This window comes from Camelus bactrianus, chromosome 10 (assembly GCF_048773025.1).
Source record: "Camelus bactrianus isolate YW-2024 breed Bactrian camel chromosome 10, ASM4877302v1, whole genome shotgun sequence".
NCBI lineage: Eukaryota > Metazoa > Chordata > Mammalia > Artiodactyla > Camelidae > Camelus > Camelus bactrianus.
Genome location: NC_133548.1, coordinates 7,580,534 through 7,598,029, shown reverse-complemented (window position 1 = coordinate 7,598,029; position 17,496 = coordinate 7,580,534). Strand labels below are relative to the sequence as shown.

The following is a 17,496-nucleotide window of genomic DNA, read 5'->3' as shown; positions in this document are numbered from 1 at the left end:
CCTCAGTTTTCCCCTCTGCAAGCTGAGATGAGGGCCATTCCCCCTTGCCAGGATGTAGTGAGGTTCCAAACCGACTGCGGGGTAGAAATTGCTTTGTGAAATGAAATACGCTGCGCTGCAGAGTGGAGTAACAGCCACGTCCGAGGGAGGAGCAACGGCGGCGGGCCGAAAGCCTCACTGAGGGTCAGGATCGGTACCGCTGCCTTACCTGGTAGTCGGTGGGTCTGGACCTCTTTGGGTGGGCCGGAGGTGTCAAAGGCCAATAGATTGCGGGGGCGGGGCTTCGTCGCAGATCCGCACCATGGGCGTGGCCTGGGGCGTCTAAACCAATGAAAGCATGGAGGCGGGGCCTGACTAGGCACAGGAAATGGCGGCAGGCGCGGAGTCCTTGAGAGCAGTAGGGGCGGGGCTTGGTGTGGCTCCTCCTGCCCCCGCCTCCCCAGCTCCCCGGGTGTGACGGGGGTATCTGCGTCCGGGGCTGGCTGTCCAGACACCAAGACGAGTATGGAGAAGGGCGCCGGACGCCCGGCTCAGAGCCGAGGAAAGGGCTAGGATATTGGCGTCTGGTCTTGAGCAAGGAGGCCCCACCCGCTCCTGGGTTCCCCGGACCTGCTTGTTTTCCTTCGCAAGTAATCGAGGCCAGGCCCTTTCCCTCTGCCCACGCACCTCCCCGAGTGCTTGAAGTCTGGTCCCATCCTGTTCCCATCTCACTCCTTTTTGTGGCCTCCTTTCACCAGCTGTCCGCCTGCCGCCATGCTGCCCCTGCGCCTGTGCCGGCTGTGGCCCCGCAGTCCTCCCACCCGGTTCTTCGCAACTGCAGCCCGGCAGCGGTGAGTCGGGCGCCCGGGGCCGGGCCCGGTAATTAAGTGGGTTTTTGTTGAGGGCCTGCCCAATTCTAGGCCCTTCCCCAGGTGCTGAGATAGTTGTGATCTGATGCTCTGTGTCAGGTTACCGTCACCTTCGCTGCTGAGCATCAGAGATTAAGGGGACGACCCCTAAGGTCATACAAGTTAAGTGGAAGATCTGGAATCTGAGCCCAAGCCAAACCCAATGCGCTTTCCATAATAACACTGGTGGTTGTCAAGCATCTCTGTGTATAACCACTGCGGGGGTCGGGGTGGGGGGGCGTGGCTTACAAAAATGCAGATTGCTGGGCCCTGCTATGGAGACTGATTTGCAGGAATGAAGTGGGGCTCAGGAATCTTTTTTAAAATACGCTTTTCAGGTGGTCTTTTAAAAAATTTTTTAATTGAAGCATAGTTGATTTAGAATGTTGTGTTACTTTCAGGTGTACAGCAAAGTGATTCAGTTTCACATATATATATACTTTTCGGATCCCTTTCCATTATAGATTATTACAAGATATTGAATATAGGTCCCTGTGCTATACAGTATATCCTTGTTGTTTATCTATTTTATATATAGTAGTGTGTATCTGTTAATCTTAAACTCCTAATTTATTCCTCCCCCTCTCAGGTGTTTCTGACACAAGTAGTCTAAAGCCTACACTTTGAGAAATTCTGATCTGCCCCATATCCAGAACACCCAAAAAGAGAGTGATAATTTAGAGATAGATCTCCCTTGGCACCCTGCCTCAGCCCCCTCAACACCTTGTTGCTGAGTTTAAGGGTGTGGCCCGGGGGGATGGGAGGGGCAGGGAAGGGGTATCCTCCGTGTTTTCCTTAGTCCCTGCAGGTTGGGACCTCTTTCCACAGCTCTGGCCCCAGTAACTACTATGAACTGTTGGGGGTGCATCCTGGTGCCAGTACTGAAGAAGTTAAACGAGCTTTCTTCTCCAAGTCCAAAGAGGTACCAATGGTACTAAGGTGAGGGTGAGGGGGAGAGTCTGAGTCAGATGGGGTATGCTCCAAATTCTCAGGAATGGAGCTGAGAGGCTCACTCTGGCTGGTCATATTCCCTCAGCTTTTATAGGAAGAGGGAGGTACCCCAAAGGCAGAGATCTGGCCTGGTGGGAGGAAAGGCTGGGGGCAGAAGCCAGGGGTCCTGTCTGATGGGCTGGTCTTGATTCTCTTGACCTGTCTGCTCTTGAGAAAGCTAGTACTAGAGCATATAGTGAAGCCATGCAGCAGGTGGGGAGGGCTTGAATAAGGGGAGGGAGCAGGAATCTGTGTTTCCTGACTCTCTGGTCTTCTAGAGGGATGGACAGGCCTGAGAGTAAGGGTCAGTGCTCAGGCAGGGCCTCTGGGAATGACTTGAGCCCTTGTGGGTGGACATGATCAGAATGGGTCCCAGAAAAGGGCGTGGAAAAAGACATGATGGGAGTGCTGCCCCACCCCAGCTGCACCCTGACCGGGATCCCGGGAACCCAGCCCTGCACAACCGCTTTGTGGAGCTGAGTGAAGCATACCAAGTGCTCAGCCATGAGCAGAGCCGCCGCAGCTATGACCACCAGCTCCGCTGGGCAACTTCCCCGAAATCTCCAGGAACCACAGCTCATGCCAGGTCTGCTCATCAAACACACAGGTACAGTAGTCCTGCTTCTAGTTTGCCACTCCCAGGCCTCCTGGGGAGCCTCTTCCCTACACTGTCCCTTCTTCTCTCTCTCAGCAGCTCCTGGACACCCCCCAATGCACAATACTGGGCCCAGTTTCATGGTGTAAGGCCTCAGGGACCAGAGTCAAGGCAGCAGCAGCACAAACACAACCAGCGGGTTCTGGGGTACTGCCTCATGATCATGCTGGCAGGCATGGTCCTGCACTACGTTGCCTTCAGGTGCATCCCTGCCTTCCCCCTGGGGTGACAGGCAGAGAGCAGGAGGGTGGGTGAAACCCAGTGTCAGCCATCCATCTACACCACCCCTGTGGCCTGCACTCTTGTGTCTCAAGCTAAGAATTGTATGAAGTAGGTCTCTTCCAGAGCCTCTTCTTACTTGGCAAAGGCAGCTCTGCACTAAGGGCTAATGTTATTTTCAGTTTTTTTGTTTTTTTAATAATTTGATTGTAAATCTCTGGTGCTGGCTGCCAGGGAGTTGCCATGAGCCAACCAAAATCCTGCACAAGAAGGAAATGCACTGAACTAAGCCTCACCAGCAACTGCCTCATTTGTTTGGCAGTCAATGTCTTCCTGCCGCTCTCTCCTGTATGCCATGCCACTGAGGTTCTACAGCAAAGACAGCTAAAGGCTGGTGCCCACTGCTAGCTATGTGCCTAGTTCAGTGATGGAGTTAGACATGCAACCCTTTCTAGTCTCTTTCGAGGACCACTCCTATGTTCAGCGCTACTGTCATCAGGACAGCAGGGAGCTAGGTCATCATTGGACCCTGGACAAGCCCCAGCCACTGTGTGCCCCTCTCCTCACCTAGCACAGGCAGTTAGGCTGAAGTCCCCACAGATGTAAAGCTGTGAGACCCTAGAGTCGGGGAAGGGGGTGGTACTTAGGGGACAACAGGGGTTGGGGGACCCAGAGTTAATTGTAACCCCCTTGCAGGAAGCTGGAGCAGATGCACCGTAGCTTCATGGATGAAAAGGATCGAATCATCACAGCCATCTACAATGACGCTCGTGCCAGGGCCAGGTCTGTCCCAGCCCTATCCCACCCTCCCTTCACTGACACCACCCTCCAGGATCCCTGTCCCGACCACCCAGGTGCTCTCCCCTGCAGGGCCAACAGAGCCAGGCTCCAGCAGGAGCAACAGCAGAGACAGCAGCTACAGCCACCACCCGGGCCTCCTCAAGGCCCTAGGATCGTGCCCTCCGGCCCTAGCCCCTGAGCCGCTCACCTGGATGGGGCCTGCGGTGTGCTCCCTGCTTGCTTTCCTCCTGGGATGCCCCACTCCCCAAATCGCATGGAATAAAGTGATTCTTAGCGCTTTTGTCTGGCTCCCTCCTTCAGGCCCAGCGCCCCACCCCGCCCGGCCCCGCCTTGGGACAACGCCCCGCCCTCCGGGTTCTAGCAGCTGCAACCCGGGAGCCCGGCCCCCTGGGCGGTGCGTCCCCTTTCCCCTGCTGCTGCGGGAGGGGGTGTATGTGGAGGGGGCGGGACCCGCCCCCCGCCCCCGCCCCCCCCACCCGCTCCCGCCCCGCCCCCGCCCCACGGCCCGGTGGGGAGCGCGTGTCTGGGTCACATGAGCCGCCCGCCCGCCAGCCCGGGCCCGGCCCCCCGCCGCCCCCGCCGTCCCCGCCGCCCGCCACCGCCACCGGCCGCCCGCCCGCCCGGCTCCTCCGGCCGCCGCCACCGCTGTCCTGCGCTGCGCTGCCTGCGCCCAGGGCTCGGGAGGGGGCCGCGGAGGAGCCTCCCCCCGCGCCCGGCCCCCGCCCGCCTCGCCCGGGCCCGCGCCATGGGGCTCTGGCTGCCGCCGCCCCCCGCGCCGCCAGGCTAGGGCGATGCGGGCGCCCTCGGCGCGCGGCCCCCACGGGCACCATGAGCCCCCTGCTCCGCCGCCTGCTGCTCGCCGCGCTCCTGCAGCTGGCCCCTGCCCAGGTATGTGAGTCCGCGACATCCCGCCCACGGTGCCCTCTCTCAAGGTTGGCGGAAGTGGGGAGGCGCGGAGCGGCCTCGGCCTCGGGGATCCGTGGGGTCGGGCCGTGGACTGGGGCGTCTCGGGGGCCTAGCCTGGGAATCCCCCGGGAAGCGTCTCTCTCCGCCAGCCTGCAGCCCAAGTCCGGGGCCACTCCCCCGCCCCACCCCGTCCCCTGAGTGCAGTCGGGGGCGGGACCGCCTCGGTGCCTGCAGGTCTCACGGTGCCCCCTTCTGACCTGCGGCCTCGAGAACAAGCCCGGTCCCCAGGCTTGGAGATTTCGACGCTGCGGGCAGAGCGCGCCTAGCAGATCGTGGCCAGGGCAGGTCCCAGGTGGCCAGGAGAGGACAGGTAAAGCTAGAGTGGCCCCAGGAACAGAGCAATCTGGAAAAATGTTAGAGAGGAGTGGAAGCCTCCTGATCGCAAGGGCAGAGCCCTGGAGACAGCGACAGGGCTAGCCCTTCCTGTAGTGCACCTAGGTCCAGGTCTCTTCTTTCCTACAGGCCACTGTCTCCCAGCCTGATTCCTCTGGCCACCAGAAGAAAGGTAAGAGTCACAACAATAACTTTGCACTAGCCAGCACTAGGAATGTTTGCCTTCAGCCCTGATGCCAGACTCTGTGTGTTCCTCATCTTGTGTAATCACAGCCCCTCTGTAAGATGCAAGCTCTTATTCTGCCCACTTCATAGAAGAGGAGATTGAGGCAGTGGGGTTCCTGGGTTCGGGAATGAAGAAGGCAAGGAAGATAGTTTGGGAGGGCAAGAGTGGGGGCCACTGGAGGGTGGCTGTGACATGGGAACTAGGGAGAACAGCTGCTAGAGAACAGGGGTAGGGGAATCAGGGAGCAGCTGCAGGAAACCCAGTAGGGACTTAACCCTTGCACATCTGCCCCCAGTGGTGTCATGGATAGACGTGTATGCTCGTGCCACCTGCCAGCCGCGGGAGGTGGTGGTGCCCCTGTCCATGGAGCTCATGGGCACTGTGGCCAAGCAGCTGGTGCCCAGCTGCGTGACTGTGCAGCGCTGCGGCGGTTGCTGCCCTGACGATGGCCTGGAGTGCGTGCCCACTGGGCAGCACCAAGTCCGAATGCAGGTATAGGGGAAGTGGAGTGTGCCCAGCTGGGGTGGATGCTGGTGTTCTGGGGACAGAGGGGTGGCACTAGAGCCCTGGCTGGTGGGCAGGGTGTTCTCACTCCTCCAATCCATGGAGTGACCCCTTCCATTTCCTCTCATTGTCTCTCTCCTTGTTCATCTGAGTACAGATCCTCATGATCCGGTACCCGAGCAGTCAGCTGGGGGAGATGTCCCTGGAAGAACACAGCCAATGTGAATGCAGGTGCCAGCCAGGCCCCACTTCTGAGTTCACAGAGACCAGGCTTGGGGGGATGCTGGGTGTGGTGGTACACCACAGTGGGGACCAGGTTTCCTAGAGTAGAGCTGGGTAGGCCTGGGATCTGGGGCAAGAGAGTGGGATGTTTGGCGTCCTGATCCATTTCCTCCTTGTCTCTGTCTGTCTCTTGATTTTCAGACCAAAAAAAAGAGAGAGTGCTGTGAAGCTGGACAGGTGAGTCTCTTGGGCTTTTGCTGAGGTGGGATTGGAGCCTAGGCCCAATGTCCAGAATGTAATTTGTGGGTGGGGTAGGGGGTGTACAAGTGTGTCAGGAAGTTGTGATCCCCTTCCCTCCTTCTCCTCCCACTTGTGTCCTCCTCTCCCCATTTCCTCTGCTCCCCAAGTCTGTATGCTTTGCCCCTACCCCAGCTCCCGGGAAGACTCTTCCTTCCCACCCCAGACATGTTGCTTCTCCTCCTAGGGCTTCCACTCCCCACCACCGTCCCCAGCCCCGCTCTGTTCCGGGCTGGGACCCTGTCCCCGGAGCACCCTCCCCAGCTGACATCACCCATCCCACTCCAGCCCCAGGCCCCTCTGCCCACGCTGCCCCCAGCGGCGCCAGCGCCCTGACCCCCGGACCTGCCGCTGCCGCTGCCGACGCCGCAGCTTCCTCCGTTGTCAAGGGCGGGGCTTAGAGCTCAACCCAGACACCTGCAGGTGAGGAGTCAGGGAGGGCGGTTGTTTGGAAAGGCGTCAAGGCCCTGTCCAGGAGCAGGTCCAGGTGAGCCTGCTGGTGGGAGAAGAGCCAGGGAATGGGAAGCTTTGAGTACACTGAACAAATATTGACCAAGTGTGTGCTGGCACTGGCATCAGCATAAACAAGGCCGATGTTCTAATCGGGGAGTCCGACATGAGAGCACGTGTTGCCAGAAGAGGATGTCAAGTCAAGGGCTGTGTTAAGGTGCACCTGACATCATCATTGAGAGGTCAGAGATGTCCTGGAAGAGGTGACATCTGCTGAGGGTAAAAATGAGAAAGACAGCCTTCCAGTTCGCAAAGCTCTGAGCCTTCCCAGAAATCCCTGTGGCAGACGTTTGTTCTGCCTTATGGGCCCTGAGAGGCTAGAGGATGTAGGGGAACCCTTGTCCGCCCTCGTCCAAGGTGCTTCTTACCACCCCTCCCACAGCGAGGCTATGGGGTGGCATCCTGTGGGCCAGGCCAGCTGGGGCTTCCCAGGACTGGTAGGGGAGAATGGGGCTCGCAAAAGGTAACAAGGGGGTGAGTCTAGGAGCAGGGGCTGAGCTGTGCCAGCACAAACAGACTCCTTCCCTCCTTAGGTGCCGGAAGCTGCGAAGGTGACACATTGCTTTTCAGACTCACAGGGGCCACTTGCCTCACAGGCCCCCTGAGAAGGGGACAAGGGCAGCCTGGTGAGAACAGTCCAGCCCCCAAGACCTCAGCCTGGGTGGAAGTTCCTCGAGGACCTGGGCCTCTCAGAGGGCTTTCCAGCCGTCCTTTGTCTTTCCGAGGATGCCATCCAACAACGTGGGCAGAGTTGAATGAGGAGACTTGGCAGCAAGAGGGGTCATGTACAAACGTGGGAGAGAATGGATTCCTGTCTCAATTTTTAACTACCTGTGCAAGTGAGCATCTTACACTTGGCTCCTCCATCCCCTCACTAAGAAGACCCTGTAACTCTGCAAAAACTGGGACTTGGCCTTCATTATGAGAACTGTGAACCCCAACCCTGATAAAAGAGATGGAAGGAGCTGTCCCTGCCTGTGTCACTGTTTGTCACTGTCCTGGTGACAGGCTGGCTGGTTTGGGCATGAATATCTGCTTCACACTGCTTCCTAGATGTAGAGCTTGGAAGAGATGAAGCCCAAGGCCCCACAACAGCTCACAGAGCCACAATGGTGCATCCTTCACATTCACACTGTGATGAAAGGCCCTGGGGAGTCCCTGCCCCCCTACCCATCACAAAGGTTCCTTTCTGGAAAGAGACAGCCTGTTACGGCCAGTGAGCTTAAGGTGGGACCCAGATCTGCTGAATGATCTTGGGTGTCACTGCCCCTCTTTTTCTGAGCCTCAATTCCCACGTATGCACGTGGCAGGAACAGATGGTTACTGTGATCTGGACCCTTGGGCTCCAAGAAGGTTAGTGTCCTCACGTAATAGAAAAGAACACCCATCTACCCCTCTATTTGCAGCTTTTTGCTCCCTGTAGCTTAATTCAAAAGCCATGCACCTGCGCTGTCCCCATCTTACTCCCACTCCTCTGAAAGGGAAACACTAAAGGTCTGTGGCTGGTGGGTTTGGTTTGGGAGACAGGTCCACCTAACCCCAACCACAGCCTTCTCCACTCTCACCTCCCTTGCACCTTGGGATTTTCCTGATCTTTATCTAATGCAGTCCAAGCTTAGTGACCAGCCTTCTGCCTGCAGAAGCCTCCAGTGCCCCCAGGGCTGAGTGGTGATGGGGTGGACTGAAGGCCAGCCTTGGGTACCCATGCTTTGCCTGCTGAAGCAGAAGACTTAGAGAAGAGGTTAACCAAAAGCAGGTACCCTAATGGAGGGCTTCTCTGAGATGCTAGATTAGACAGTGTGGTGGTGGTCTTGCTGGGTCCAGGGCAAGAGGGGTTAAACCAGGAGAGACAATTCCTGACAGTAATTGCTATTTTCAAGACGTTTTCTCAGCCATACTGTCACCAAAAATGCCAGTGCTCAATTAGAGTGAGACAGATGAAGGTTAGGGATGGGAGAGCTATCACCTCCCAAGCCCAGTTACTGCTCATCATGCACAATGCTTCAGATGGTGTTCTCGCCTAGTCCTCAATCCTGAGGTCAGTGCTGCAATTAGATTCCTTTTTAAAACTGAGAAAATAGATTCAGAAAGGCTGACCAACCTCAGGTTTACTGAGGTTGCTTAGATTTAGCTGCCTCCCTTCCTGAATGACGGTTCATTACTTCAATGGACAGATTTAAAGTGTTGGGTGCTGAGGTGCCTGAAAATAAGTCTGGTTGGGGAACTGACCCAGCCAGACTGTTAACAGTCATGACTCAGGGGTCAGTGTGGCAGGTTGAGGCAGGCCCGGATGCTCTGAAAGAGAAAAGAGAGAAAGCATTCTCTGCCAGCCAGGGCCTGGTGATGCACATTACTGCTGCAGTCTTACAAGGGCCCTGTGGGGTGGATGTTAGCAAGCCCAAGTTATAGGGCTACCAAACCCTAACAGGCCAAGGAACCTGTTCAAGGTCACACAGCCAGTCAGTGGCAAACCACGGATTCAAACCCAGGCCTCACCCTGAGGCCCAGGCTCTTTCCACAGCAACTAACTGAGGGTTATAGATAATGAAGAGGCCCAGGGGCAACAGGAACGCTATGGGAAAGGCTGGGGGCAACACAAAATGGCATCTCAAGGCCCCCTCCGGGAACCTGCGCCCGCCTGACCTTAATTTCACCTCAGCCGTAAGTACCTTCGGCCCTTTCGGAAGTCACTTTCACCTAACCTTACGGACTACAGACCCACCGGACGTGACGTAGAAGTCACATGGCGGTGGGTGCGGGGGCGGAGCTAAAGAAGAAGCCGCCCTGGCGGGCGTGTGGCAGTGGGTTTCGCGTCGTCCAATGAGGGCGGGCGGCGTGGCCCGGCGGCGGCGACGATGACGCGCCTGCGCAGAGACGGCAGCACGACTGGGGTTGGCTCCGGGGGCGCGGCGAGGAGGTGAGCGGGGGCCACAGCCCGGGCTGGAGGGAGCCGGGGTGCAAAGGGGGCAAGCTGGATCAGGCGGGACAGGAGCGGGCCGGGGCTCCGAGTGTCAACGAGGGATAGGTTACGAGGAAATTGGGGGTTGGGGGTCAGAGCTGTCTAGGGATGCCGCAGGGGAAGGGTTCTCACGCCGCACGGGGCGGGGCTCCGGGAGTCGGGGCGGGACGTGGAACTGAGAGGGGTGGGACCTCAGAACTGGTGCTAGTGGAAGGCGGAGCTCCGGGGCTGGGGGCGGAGTTAGGACTGGTTGGGGGTGGAGCCTGGCCCTTGGAGGAGGAGCCGAAACAGACGGAAGGAGGAGCCTCGGGTTTGGAGACCGAGGGGGAAGGCGCCCAGGCGCTGGGGGTGGGAGTTCATATGGTGAGTGGCGTGTCTACAGTTCAGGAAAAGGAATCCAGTTCTTTTGGGGGCGGGGCTCCAGGGCCGGGGGCGGAACTGCGCCCTCTAAAGGGTGGGGCCAAGGAGTCAAGCGAAGGGGTAGGCGCAGGTAATGGCCCGGGGCGCCCACGCGGGGGCGGTCTCCGTGGTGGCCGGGCATGGGGACGCGGCAGGCCGAGAACTCCCCCAGGAGAGGTGGTGTGGGTGGAGCGGGCTCGGCAGCCACCCGACACGGGACCAATCTGGGTTCCCCGCCGGCCCCCAAGGGCTCAGAGCTGGGGCGGCGTCCCGGGTGGAGGCACAGGGCCGGACTGGGGGGTACCCCCGGAGGACCGGGGCTCCTCAGAGCCACCTAGTGGCGATGTGTGGGTGCCTCGAGGTCGGCCCCCTGCGGCGGCCGCAGACTTGTGGGTGTGCTGGGCAGGGGGCAATTGGGTGTGGCGTGAATGGGGTCGCCCGGTTGGGGCAACTGCTGTGCAGCAAGATAGGGTCTGGACTTTGCGGAAAGGGACGAGTGGGAATTGAAGAGCAGAGCCGGGGACCGGGAGGGAAGGAAGGGCTGGGGGTGAGCAAAGGGGCGGGGCCCTGGCTGCTGTGGCCTCCCCTGACCCCCTCCCCCCGCTGCTGGGGTCCTCGGGCAAGCCCCCTTCTCACTGGATTGGTAAGTGTGGCCGCGGAGCCTGGGGGAGGGGGCGGTGACCCGGGAGAAGGGGATCCCCAGGGGCAGGCAAGGTACGGTGGGGTGGAATCCTACTAGAACCTGCCTGTATTCCATACTCTTCCCGCCCTCCTCCCCGGTTGGTCGGTCGGGGTCTGTCCCCACAGAGACATGAGGCTGAGCTGGGTCCTGACAGTACTGTCCATCTGCCTGAGCGCCCTGGTCACGGCTGCTGGGGCCGAGGGCAAACGGAAGCTGCAGATCGGGGTCAAGAAGCGGGTAGACCACTGTCCCATCAAATCGCGCAAGGGGGACGTCCTGCACATGCACTACACGGTGGGTGAGGAATGGAGCTTTGGGGGGCCAGTGGGGCTTCTGGGAACCAGAAAGGACTTGGGAGCCAGGTTCCTCTGCCAACAAGGTGGGTGACCTTGGGCAAGTCTCACCTGCCACTTTCCATGGTTCTATCTTGCTCTTCACTGTCTACTCCCCAGGTTGGCATCAGCAGGCAGTGGCAATGTAATTGTGAGCTGCCCAAGGTCCTGTCCCCTTCTAGGTCTATGGCCACGGATGCTGGAGGGCCATCTTGATGGGAAGAGCACCTCGGGGTGGGGATGTCAGAGCAGACCCTCATCCTCACTGGCCTTTCCATGGTCTTACAGGGGAAGCTGGAAGATGGGACGGAATTTGACAGCAGCCTGCCCCAGAACCAGCCCTTTGTCTTCTCCCTGGGCACAGGCCAGGTCATCAAGGGCTGGGACCAGGGGCTGCTAGGGTGAGTCAAGGGGCCATGGCTGTAGTCCAGGAGGTATACTGTGGGAGGCAAGTCCCAGGGATGGGGTAGAGGGCAGGGAACATGGTGTTGCCATATGCTGAACATACGTTGTTCTGCAGGATGTGTGAGGGGGAAAAGCGGAAACTGGTGATCCCATCCGAGCTCGGTAAGAGGCCCTTCCTGAGGGGGAGTAAAGGAGTTTGGGGGTGTATCTGGGTAAGGGTGAAGGCTGGTTCAGCCTCTGCATTGATTTCCACTCAATCCATTCAACACATGCCTCTTGCAAGTCTAGCTGTGTCTAGCAATTTGGACAGGGCTCTGGTGCTACCCTCTGCCCTCTACCAGATCTTTCACAGCCCCTTCCCATCCCCATTACACCTTATCCATTTCTGATGTTCTTGCTGGGATGGGCAGAGGCCTGGCTGTCGCAGAACACCTCTGCCTGGCCACAGCTCACTGTTTCTTTTTACATCTTTGACAGGGTACGGAGAGCGGGGAGCTCCCCCAAAGATTCCAGGTAATTAACCCTCCTGCCCTCTGTCTCCTGCACCCACTCCACTTCCCTGTGGCCCTCGTTCTCATTCTGACCCCAATTCTCCCCTGCAGGTGGTGCAACCCTGGTGTTCGAGGTGGAGCTGCTCAAAATTGAGCGTCGTTCAGAACTGTAGCCAAACTGGGGAGGGGCAGCAGAGAGGCCCCCCATCAGGGACCAGACTGTTTAAAAAAAAAAAACAAAAAACTTAAAGCCCATGAAGTGAGCCTGTGTTTGTTTGTGGGCCCTAAGAGACTTAGAAACCACAGCTTCAGCCTCCTTCCATCCCTCCCTCTCCTTCCCTGGCTGCAGGGCCTTGGGGTTGAGGCTCCATGGCATGGAGGTCACGTAGGCCAAGCCGAAGATGGCGTGGTGGCCCTTATGCAAGGGGAAAAAGGAGTGTTCCTGTCTGCCAACAGCAACACCGCTCTCTCCAGCTCCCCAGCCACTTCCAGCTCCTGGTCTGGGAGCCAACACTGGGCTATCGCCATGGCTACATGGCCCTCAGGAAGGCCTGCGGTCACCTGGGGAGAAGCTGAGCTGGCAGCAGTTGTACAGTGGTGTGTCCCCCCTAAAAGAGACCAGCCAAGCCTGTTAACTGCACCAAAGGCAAAGGCGTGTCCTAGCTTTATTAAAGGGCCCGCGCTGCAGTCAATATAAAAACACAAAAAGTCCCATCAGTTTAATAATAATAAAAAACCCCAAAAGTGGAAAACCGAGGGGGCAGGGAAGAGGCCCCTGGGCCAGGGGCACGGGGAGCCCTGCTCACAGCACCAGGCCTGGCCGCAGGGCCCCCCGGTATTGCTGTTGCTACGAGGTCAGGGGGCAGCGATTGTCCTGTGGGAGCCACCGTTCATCTGGGTCGAGGACCCTTACTTCTTCTGGGGTGTGCTCAGCTTCTGCATGCCCCGGATCTTGTCCAGCAGGCCAGAGATGAAGGCCTGGAGGGAGGAAGGACATTAGGGAGACCAGACCCTGAGATGACAGGACCCCAGGCTCCTCACCCCACCGTTGGGGAAAACCACTTCCTTACCTCAGTGGGTTTGTAACAGTCAACCAGCAGCTCCTAGTGGGGCATGGGGAATAAGGGTAACTATGAGTTCTCAAGAACGTGGACCTACAGTTCACCAGTACTCATTCACAAGGCACTGGGGCCACCCTGAGGCACAGGAGATGCCACAGCTCCTGAACAGCTAAGCAAGTACCATTAACCCCATTTGATGGAGGCAGAAGCTGAGGCCCAAGATCACAGAGTTGGCTAGCTCGGATCAAAGAAGGTGTGGCTCCCAGAGGCTTGCTTACCCAAGGGGCAGTGCCTCCAGGAAGTCCTCTATCTCCTGCTCCCCTGACCCGGCCCTGCTACCTCCTACCCACTCTCACCTTGACCCTGGCAGCCCGAGTATCATCGCTCTCCATGTCCAGGAGTTCGTCCACATCAATCTCCAGCTCTGGGATCTCCTCTTCCTGGGGTGGGGGTAGGGGAGGAGGGAGAGATAAGGGCCTAAGTTGGGAGAGAGGGTGTGAGAGGGGCTCCCCGGCTGAGGCCCTTGCCTACTGCAGAGGAGACAGCCCTCTTTGCCCAGCAGACAGCGGCAGCTGCTCCAAGGAAGAAAACAGATCAGGCTCGTGCCAAGGCAAACTGCCCGATGGGGGGAGCTTCCTGTCCATGCCAATTGGGCACTCTGGGTGCCAGACAACTAGGGCTGGGGATCCTGGGCTGGGAACCTCACAGATGTGTCTCCCCAACTTCCGGGCCCCCCATCTCAACCAGAGCACAGGTGGGGCCAGCTGTCCCAGCTCATCACAGCCCCTTCCCCTCCCCCAAACACCTGTCACAGCTTCCCGGGAGTGAGGAGGAAGTGAAGGGTGAGGGGTCAGTGAGAAGGGCCTGGTAAAGGGAAAACAAAGAGCCCATGCTTTGCTGAGGGAGGGGGTCCTCGCCACCCCTCTCCCGCCAGGAAGCGTCTCTACTGTCTGCAGCCAGCTGCTTTTCAGGGCTGGGCTAGGGTAGGCAGCACAGAGCAAGCCCACTCCTCCACCCTGCCCCCCGGGGCCTGAGTCACCATCGGAGCAAGGAACGAGTCATGGGGTGGAGAACCAGAACCCAGAGAGTGGGCTAGTCTGCCCTCATGCAAAGATGGAGCTCCAGGTTAGCCCACTAGAATAAGCAAAACCGTACCCCCACCAACCAGGCTAGCACCTTTTAACCAGTTTAGGCTAGCAGGCAATAAGTAGACCCCCTTCCACTGCCAGCCTAGACGAGCCCCATATCTCCTGTCCAAGGCCCAGGTTATTCCTTGAGGTTTCTAGAGGACTCCAAGCTAGACCAGGTAGTAGCATGAGACAGGGTCTGGGGCAGCGGATAAGAAAGGAGTGACTTAGGTCAGATAAGAAAGAGCATATACCAGGGGCGGGGAGTACGGAGAACAGGGGAGCGCGAGGAAGCGGAGCGCCCATTGACTTCGGGTGACACACAGGCTCAAGGTGGGGTTCCCAGACGACCCAAATCGGGAACAATTTTAGGGTGTCGGGCGCAGGGTGGGGGACACACCTGGCAGTCGTAGAGACGAGTGAGCTGCTCCAGGATCCACTCCTCCAGGTTGAGGCGCTTCCGTAGCTCCTTGCGGTCGTACTTGACCGTGACCTTCCCCTGGCGCCTCACTGGGCCCTCGTCGTCCGCGCCGCCCGGGCCCTCGCCTGCAGCCCCAGGCGGGCTCTGAAAATAGACGCGGGGCCCTGGGCCGCCACTACCCGGCCCGGGGGCCGGGGCCGCCAACGCCGCGCCCCCCGCGGGGCCGCTGTCCGCCATGGCGGCCGCCGGGGCCACGTGCGCGCGTCGAGCCCCTCCCTGCGCCGCCGCCTCCGGGACGCCCGCCGGCTGGCACCGGGCCGCTGGCTCGGGTTAGCTCGTGCCCTCGGCTCCGTGCGGCTCCGCGGCGAGGGCGGCGGCGGGGGCGCCCGGGGGCAGCTGCAGCATGCGGAGCCCCCGGGCCTGGCCTGGCCGCGCCCCGCCCCCTCCCCACCGATCCGCCCGCCCTTTGTCCCCCACGGCCGCCGCCCGAGCCGCCGCCGCCGCCGCCGCCGCCGCCGAAGCCGAAGCCGCTTTCTCTGTCTCGATCGCTTCCCCGCCCCCCGACCACACCCCCTTAAAGGGCCAGTCCCGCAGCACGCGCCTCGCCCCCACTCCGCCCCCGGACAGGGGCTAGGGGAGGGTCTAATCGTCAGTGATTTGCGCTTGACTTTCCGTTATCTCAGTTAACTTTCCTGCCCCAAACCCTGGTGTTCTCAGCGTCTGGTACCAGAATTTGGGCTCCTGCGGGGAACCTAGTGTTCTGTCCTCACTGAAGCAGAATCAGGGGCTGTCTGGAAATAGAAGGGATTGGGCACTGTGCGCAGGTCAGAGGTCCCGAGAGGAGACGTGGGAGCCCCGGACGTCTGGGTCCTTCAGCCCTTGGCCAGCGGGGAGTGAGCAGGCTTCTCCGCGGGGACAGACACGTGGACCGGGCTCCTGGAGGTAGAGGAGTAGAAAAGGCGGGCAGGAACTGCCCAGGTCACCAGAAGCCCTACTCGTCGGGGTCGGCTCCCCCCATGATGGAGGCCTGGGTTGGGAGTGAGCTGAGCCGTCCAGGCGGCCAGAAGGGTCAGACCCCAGGCCGCCACCGCCCACCGGCCAAGATGGCTTCAGGGAACGGAATTATGGGAAGTGTAGTTCATAGGGTCGGGTCCCGCATGGCCACCCCTCCCCCGCGGCGGAGCCGGGGCGGGGAAGCGCAAAACTTGTTTGGAGCGCCTTCGTAGGGCTTGGTCTCCACAGGGCGCTGCCCTCCGCACAGCGCAACGTAAAGAGCTGGGAAGTGGAGGAGCTGGAACTGACAATAATAAATATAATAATAACAGCTGACCCTAATAAGCGTTCCTACAGACGGCTCCACATAATCGGTTCCAGCAGAACTGACTCCCGCAGATCCTCGGCCTAAGTCTCCTTCCGTCCTTAAGATCTCACAGGCACCTTACCTGGCCCACCCTTCTTAAGCAGACCCTGCATCTCATTCCCGCACCCGGTTTGATTTTCTGTATCTTTAAACAGTCTCTCTCATTCATTTGTTCATTGTCTGGCTCCCATTTCTCGACTATGAGCTCCACAAGGCTGAGACTCTTGTTTACTGCTGATGCCCGTGGTTGAATGGGCCTGCTCAGCTTCAAATCCATGTATATCATGCAAATTACCTGATTCTTGCTGAACTCTCAGCGCCTATGTCAGACTCACAGTAGGTGTTCCATAACTATTGCTTGAAGGAATGACCAAATAAAAGAATGAATGGCTTCCTCTGTGCCTCCATTTCCTTGGAAGGTTGTGGCAAAGATTAAATAGGAAAATGCATGGAAGGTCAATGACTCTACCACAGGTGTTAATTAAGTCACACAGCCCTAAATTACAGAGCCAAATGGAGGTGGAGCTCAGGCCCCCTGGCACAAAGTCTGTACTCATACAACAGCCCAACGTTGTGCAGCTCTGTTTGGAACGCTTCCACAGACAGCAGGCTCACCCTCTGCAGTCCCAAGCAGAGTCTCAGGGTCTGAGAATCAGTAAGTCCCAGCCCCTCACAGACATCCTCTCTCTGGATGCCAGAGGAACCCTCTGCAGCAGGTGGAGTTCACAGAGAGGTTGAGACTGGCCCAGGGTTAGCACAGCTGGTGCTGCAGACAAACTTGAACCCAGGACTTTAGGCTTACCTGTAGTTGGGGAGAACAGACAATGAGAAGGCAGAGGCTGAGAATGGTATGTGTGTGTGTCAAAGGGTACTTGCCAGGTGAGCTTCTGCCTGAGAGGACCAGGGAGGGGGCAGACTCATGGGGCTCAGTCCAGAGTTAACACCTCCTCCCTCCCCAGACCCTTATATGGCCTTAGCCTCCCTTCAGCTAGCCTGGGGGGGGGGCAGGGAAGGGCTGACCCTTGTTCTTGCAGATTAGACAGTACACACCCTTTCTAAGAGAGCCCCATCCCCAGCCTGGCCTCTGGCTCCAACCTTGGCCTGATGGCCGAAGCAATTTATCCAAGTCCAAATTCCCCACCACACCCCACCACACCTGACCTCACCCCACCAGGGAGGGTATGTTCTTTCTGAACCAGAACATTGAATAGGGCCTTGGGGATACACATAGTCAAGAGGGAGGATATACCATAGTTTGTTGTGGAGTGGGGCCTATAAGCGGTGAAGACCTGGGTCCCAGCTCTAGCTTTGCCCCTCAGATGCTGTGACCCTGAGCCGTGATCTTCCTGTCCCCACTCCCCTCAAGGCTGGTGTGAAGGCCTCCTGTCTTGTCCAAATTTCAAGGTATCCCCTGGGGGTTATCTGGGCAGGATCGGAGGAGCTGGGGGTGCTCTTCCTGACTCTCCCCCTCTCCACCTCCTATGCCCACCCCCAGGCCACTCCCAGATTCCTAGGGCTGACTCCCCTGCCCATCCAGTCCCTTCCCATGGCCACCTACCCTGCAAACAATTAATGTAGACAGCCATGATGACCTGCAGCCATCTTGGAGGATGGGCTGCCCTGCACAGAAATTTGGAGTTGAAGAAATG

General features: G+C 58.8%; 4 protein-coding genes across 10 annotated transcripts; 3 read left to right on the top strand and 1 right to left on the bottom strand.

The window, feature by feature from the left end:
* The first annotated feature begins 462 nt into the window (after nt 1–462).
* On the top strand, nt 463–3,832 carry DNAJC4 (DnaJ heat shock protein family (Hsp40) member C4). 2 transcript variants are annotated; one of them, XM_010957061.3, is made up of 7 exons: nt 463–629; nt 738–830; nt 1,716–1,809; nt 2,300–2,484; nt 2,572–2,733; nt 3,448–3,534; nt 3,622–3,832. In XM_010957061.3, the coding sequence occupies exons 2-7, from the start codon at nt 754–756 to the stop codon at nt 3,728–3,730; spliced, it is 714 nt and encodes a 237-aa protein (XP_010955363.1). In that variant the 5' UTR covers nt 463–629; nt 738–753; the 3' UTR covers nt 3,731–3,832. The 2 variants fall into 2 exon arrangements, with proteins under 2 accessions (XP_010955363.1, XP_010955362.1); XM_010957060.3 differs by having other exon boundaries at nt 2,569–2,733.
* A 287-nt stretch (nt 3,833–4,119) lies between these two features.
* On the top strand, nt 4,120–7,574 carry VEGFB (vascular endothelial growth factor B). 2 transcript variants are annotated; one of them, XM_010957062.3, is made up of 7 exons: nt 4,120–4,440; nt 4,981–5,023; nt 5,373–5,569; nt 5,739–5,812; nt 6,005–6,040; nt 6,389–6,523; nt 7,144–7,574. In XM_010957062.3, exons 1-7 carry the CDS (start codon nt 4,381–4,383, stop codon nt 7,163–7,165), a joined length of 567 nt encoding a protein of 188 aa, XP_010955364.2. In that variant the 5' UTR covers nt 4,120–4,380; the 3' UTR covers nt 7,166–7,574. The 2 variants fall into 2 exon arrangements, with proteins under 2 accessions (XP_010955364.2, XP_045374087.2); XM_045518131.2 differs by having other exon boundaries at nt 4,122–4,440; nt 6,288–6,523.
* A 1,775-nt stretch (nt 7,575–9,349) lies between these two features.
* Nucleotides 9,350–12,133, top strand: FKBP2 (FKBP prolyl isomerase 2). 5 transcript variants are annotated; one of them, XM_010957064.3, is made up of 6 exons: nt 9,350–9,527; nt 10,776–10,944; nt 11,271–11,383; nt 11,503–11,549; nt 11,865–11,900; nt 11,990–12,133. In XM_010957064.3, the coding sequence occupies exons 1-6, from the start codon at nt 9,466–9,468 to the stop codon at nt 12,049–12,051; spliced, it is 489 nt and encodes a 162-aa protein (XP_010955366.1). In that variant the 5' UTR covers nt 9,350–9,465; the 3' UTR covers nt 12,052–12,133. The 5 variants fall into 5 exon arrangements, with proteins under 5 accessions (XP_010955366.1, XP_010955369.1, XP_010955367.1 ...); XM_010957067.3 differs by lacking the exon at nt 9,350–9,527 and adding an exon at nt 9,840–9,932; XM_010957065.2 differs by lacking the exon at nt 9,350–9,527 and adding an exon at nt 9,927–10,059.
* A 449-nt stretch (nt 12,134–12,582) lies between these two features.
* On the bottom strand, nt 12,583–14,907 carry PPP1R14B (protein phosphatase 1 regulatory inhibitor subunit 14B). Its single transcript, XM_010957068.3, is given in 6 exon segments — nt 12,583–12,856; nt 12,949–12,981; nt 13,296–13,379; nt 14,467–14,748; nt 14,750–14,856; nt 14,859–14,907. Coding segments are annotated over 6 exon segments (609 nt in total). The 5' UTR covers nt 14,893–14,907; the 3' UTR covers nt 12,583–12,787.
* Nucleotides 14,908–17,496: the final 2,589 nt, after the last annotated feature.

Bases quoted from the DNA above. Each gene is read 5' to 3' on its own strand.
- DNAJC4 (XM_010957060.3), top strand. From the start codon at position 754: ATGCTGCCCCTGCGCCTGTGCCGGCTGTGGCCCCGCAGTCCTCCCACC. The intron at 831-1,715 runs GTGAGTCGGGCG...CTCTTTCCACAG, and splicing joins GCAACTGCAGCCCGGCAGCG to CTCTGGCCCCAGTAACTACT. The intron at 1,810-2,299 runs GTACCAATGGTA...GCCCCACCCCAG, and splicing joins TCTTCTCCAAGTCCAAAGAG to CTGCACCCTGACCGGGATCC.
- VEGFB (XM_045518131.2), top strand. From the start codon at position 4,381: ATGAGCCCCCTGCTCCGCCGCCTGCTGCTCGCCGCGCTCCTGCAGCTG. The intron at 4,441-4,980 runs GTATGTGAGTCC...TCTTTCCTACAG, and splicing joins TGCAGCTGGCCCCTGCCCAG to GCCACTGTCTCCCAGCCTGA. The intron at 5,570-5,738 runs GTATAGGGGAAG...ATCTGAGTACAG, and splicing joins AGCACCAAGTCCGAATGCAG to ATCCTCATGATCCGGTACCC.
- FKBP2 (XM_045518132.1), top strand. From the start codon at position 10,063: ATGGCCCGGGGCGCCCACGCGGGGGCGGTCTCCGTGGTGGCCGGGCAT. The intron at 10,146-10,775 runs GTGGTGTGGGTG...CTGTCCCCACAG, and splicing joins CGAGAACTCCCCCAGGAGAG to AGACATGAGGCTGAGCTGGG. The intron at 10,945-11,270 runs GTGGGTGAGGAA...ATGGTCTTACAG, and splicing joins TCCTGCACATGCACTACACG to GGGAAGCTGGAAGATGGGAC.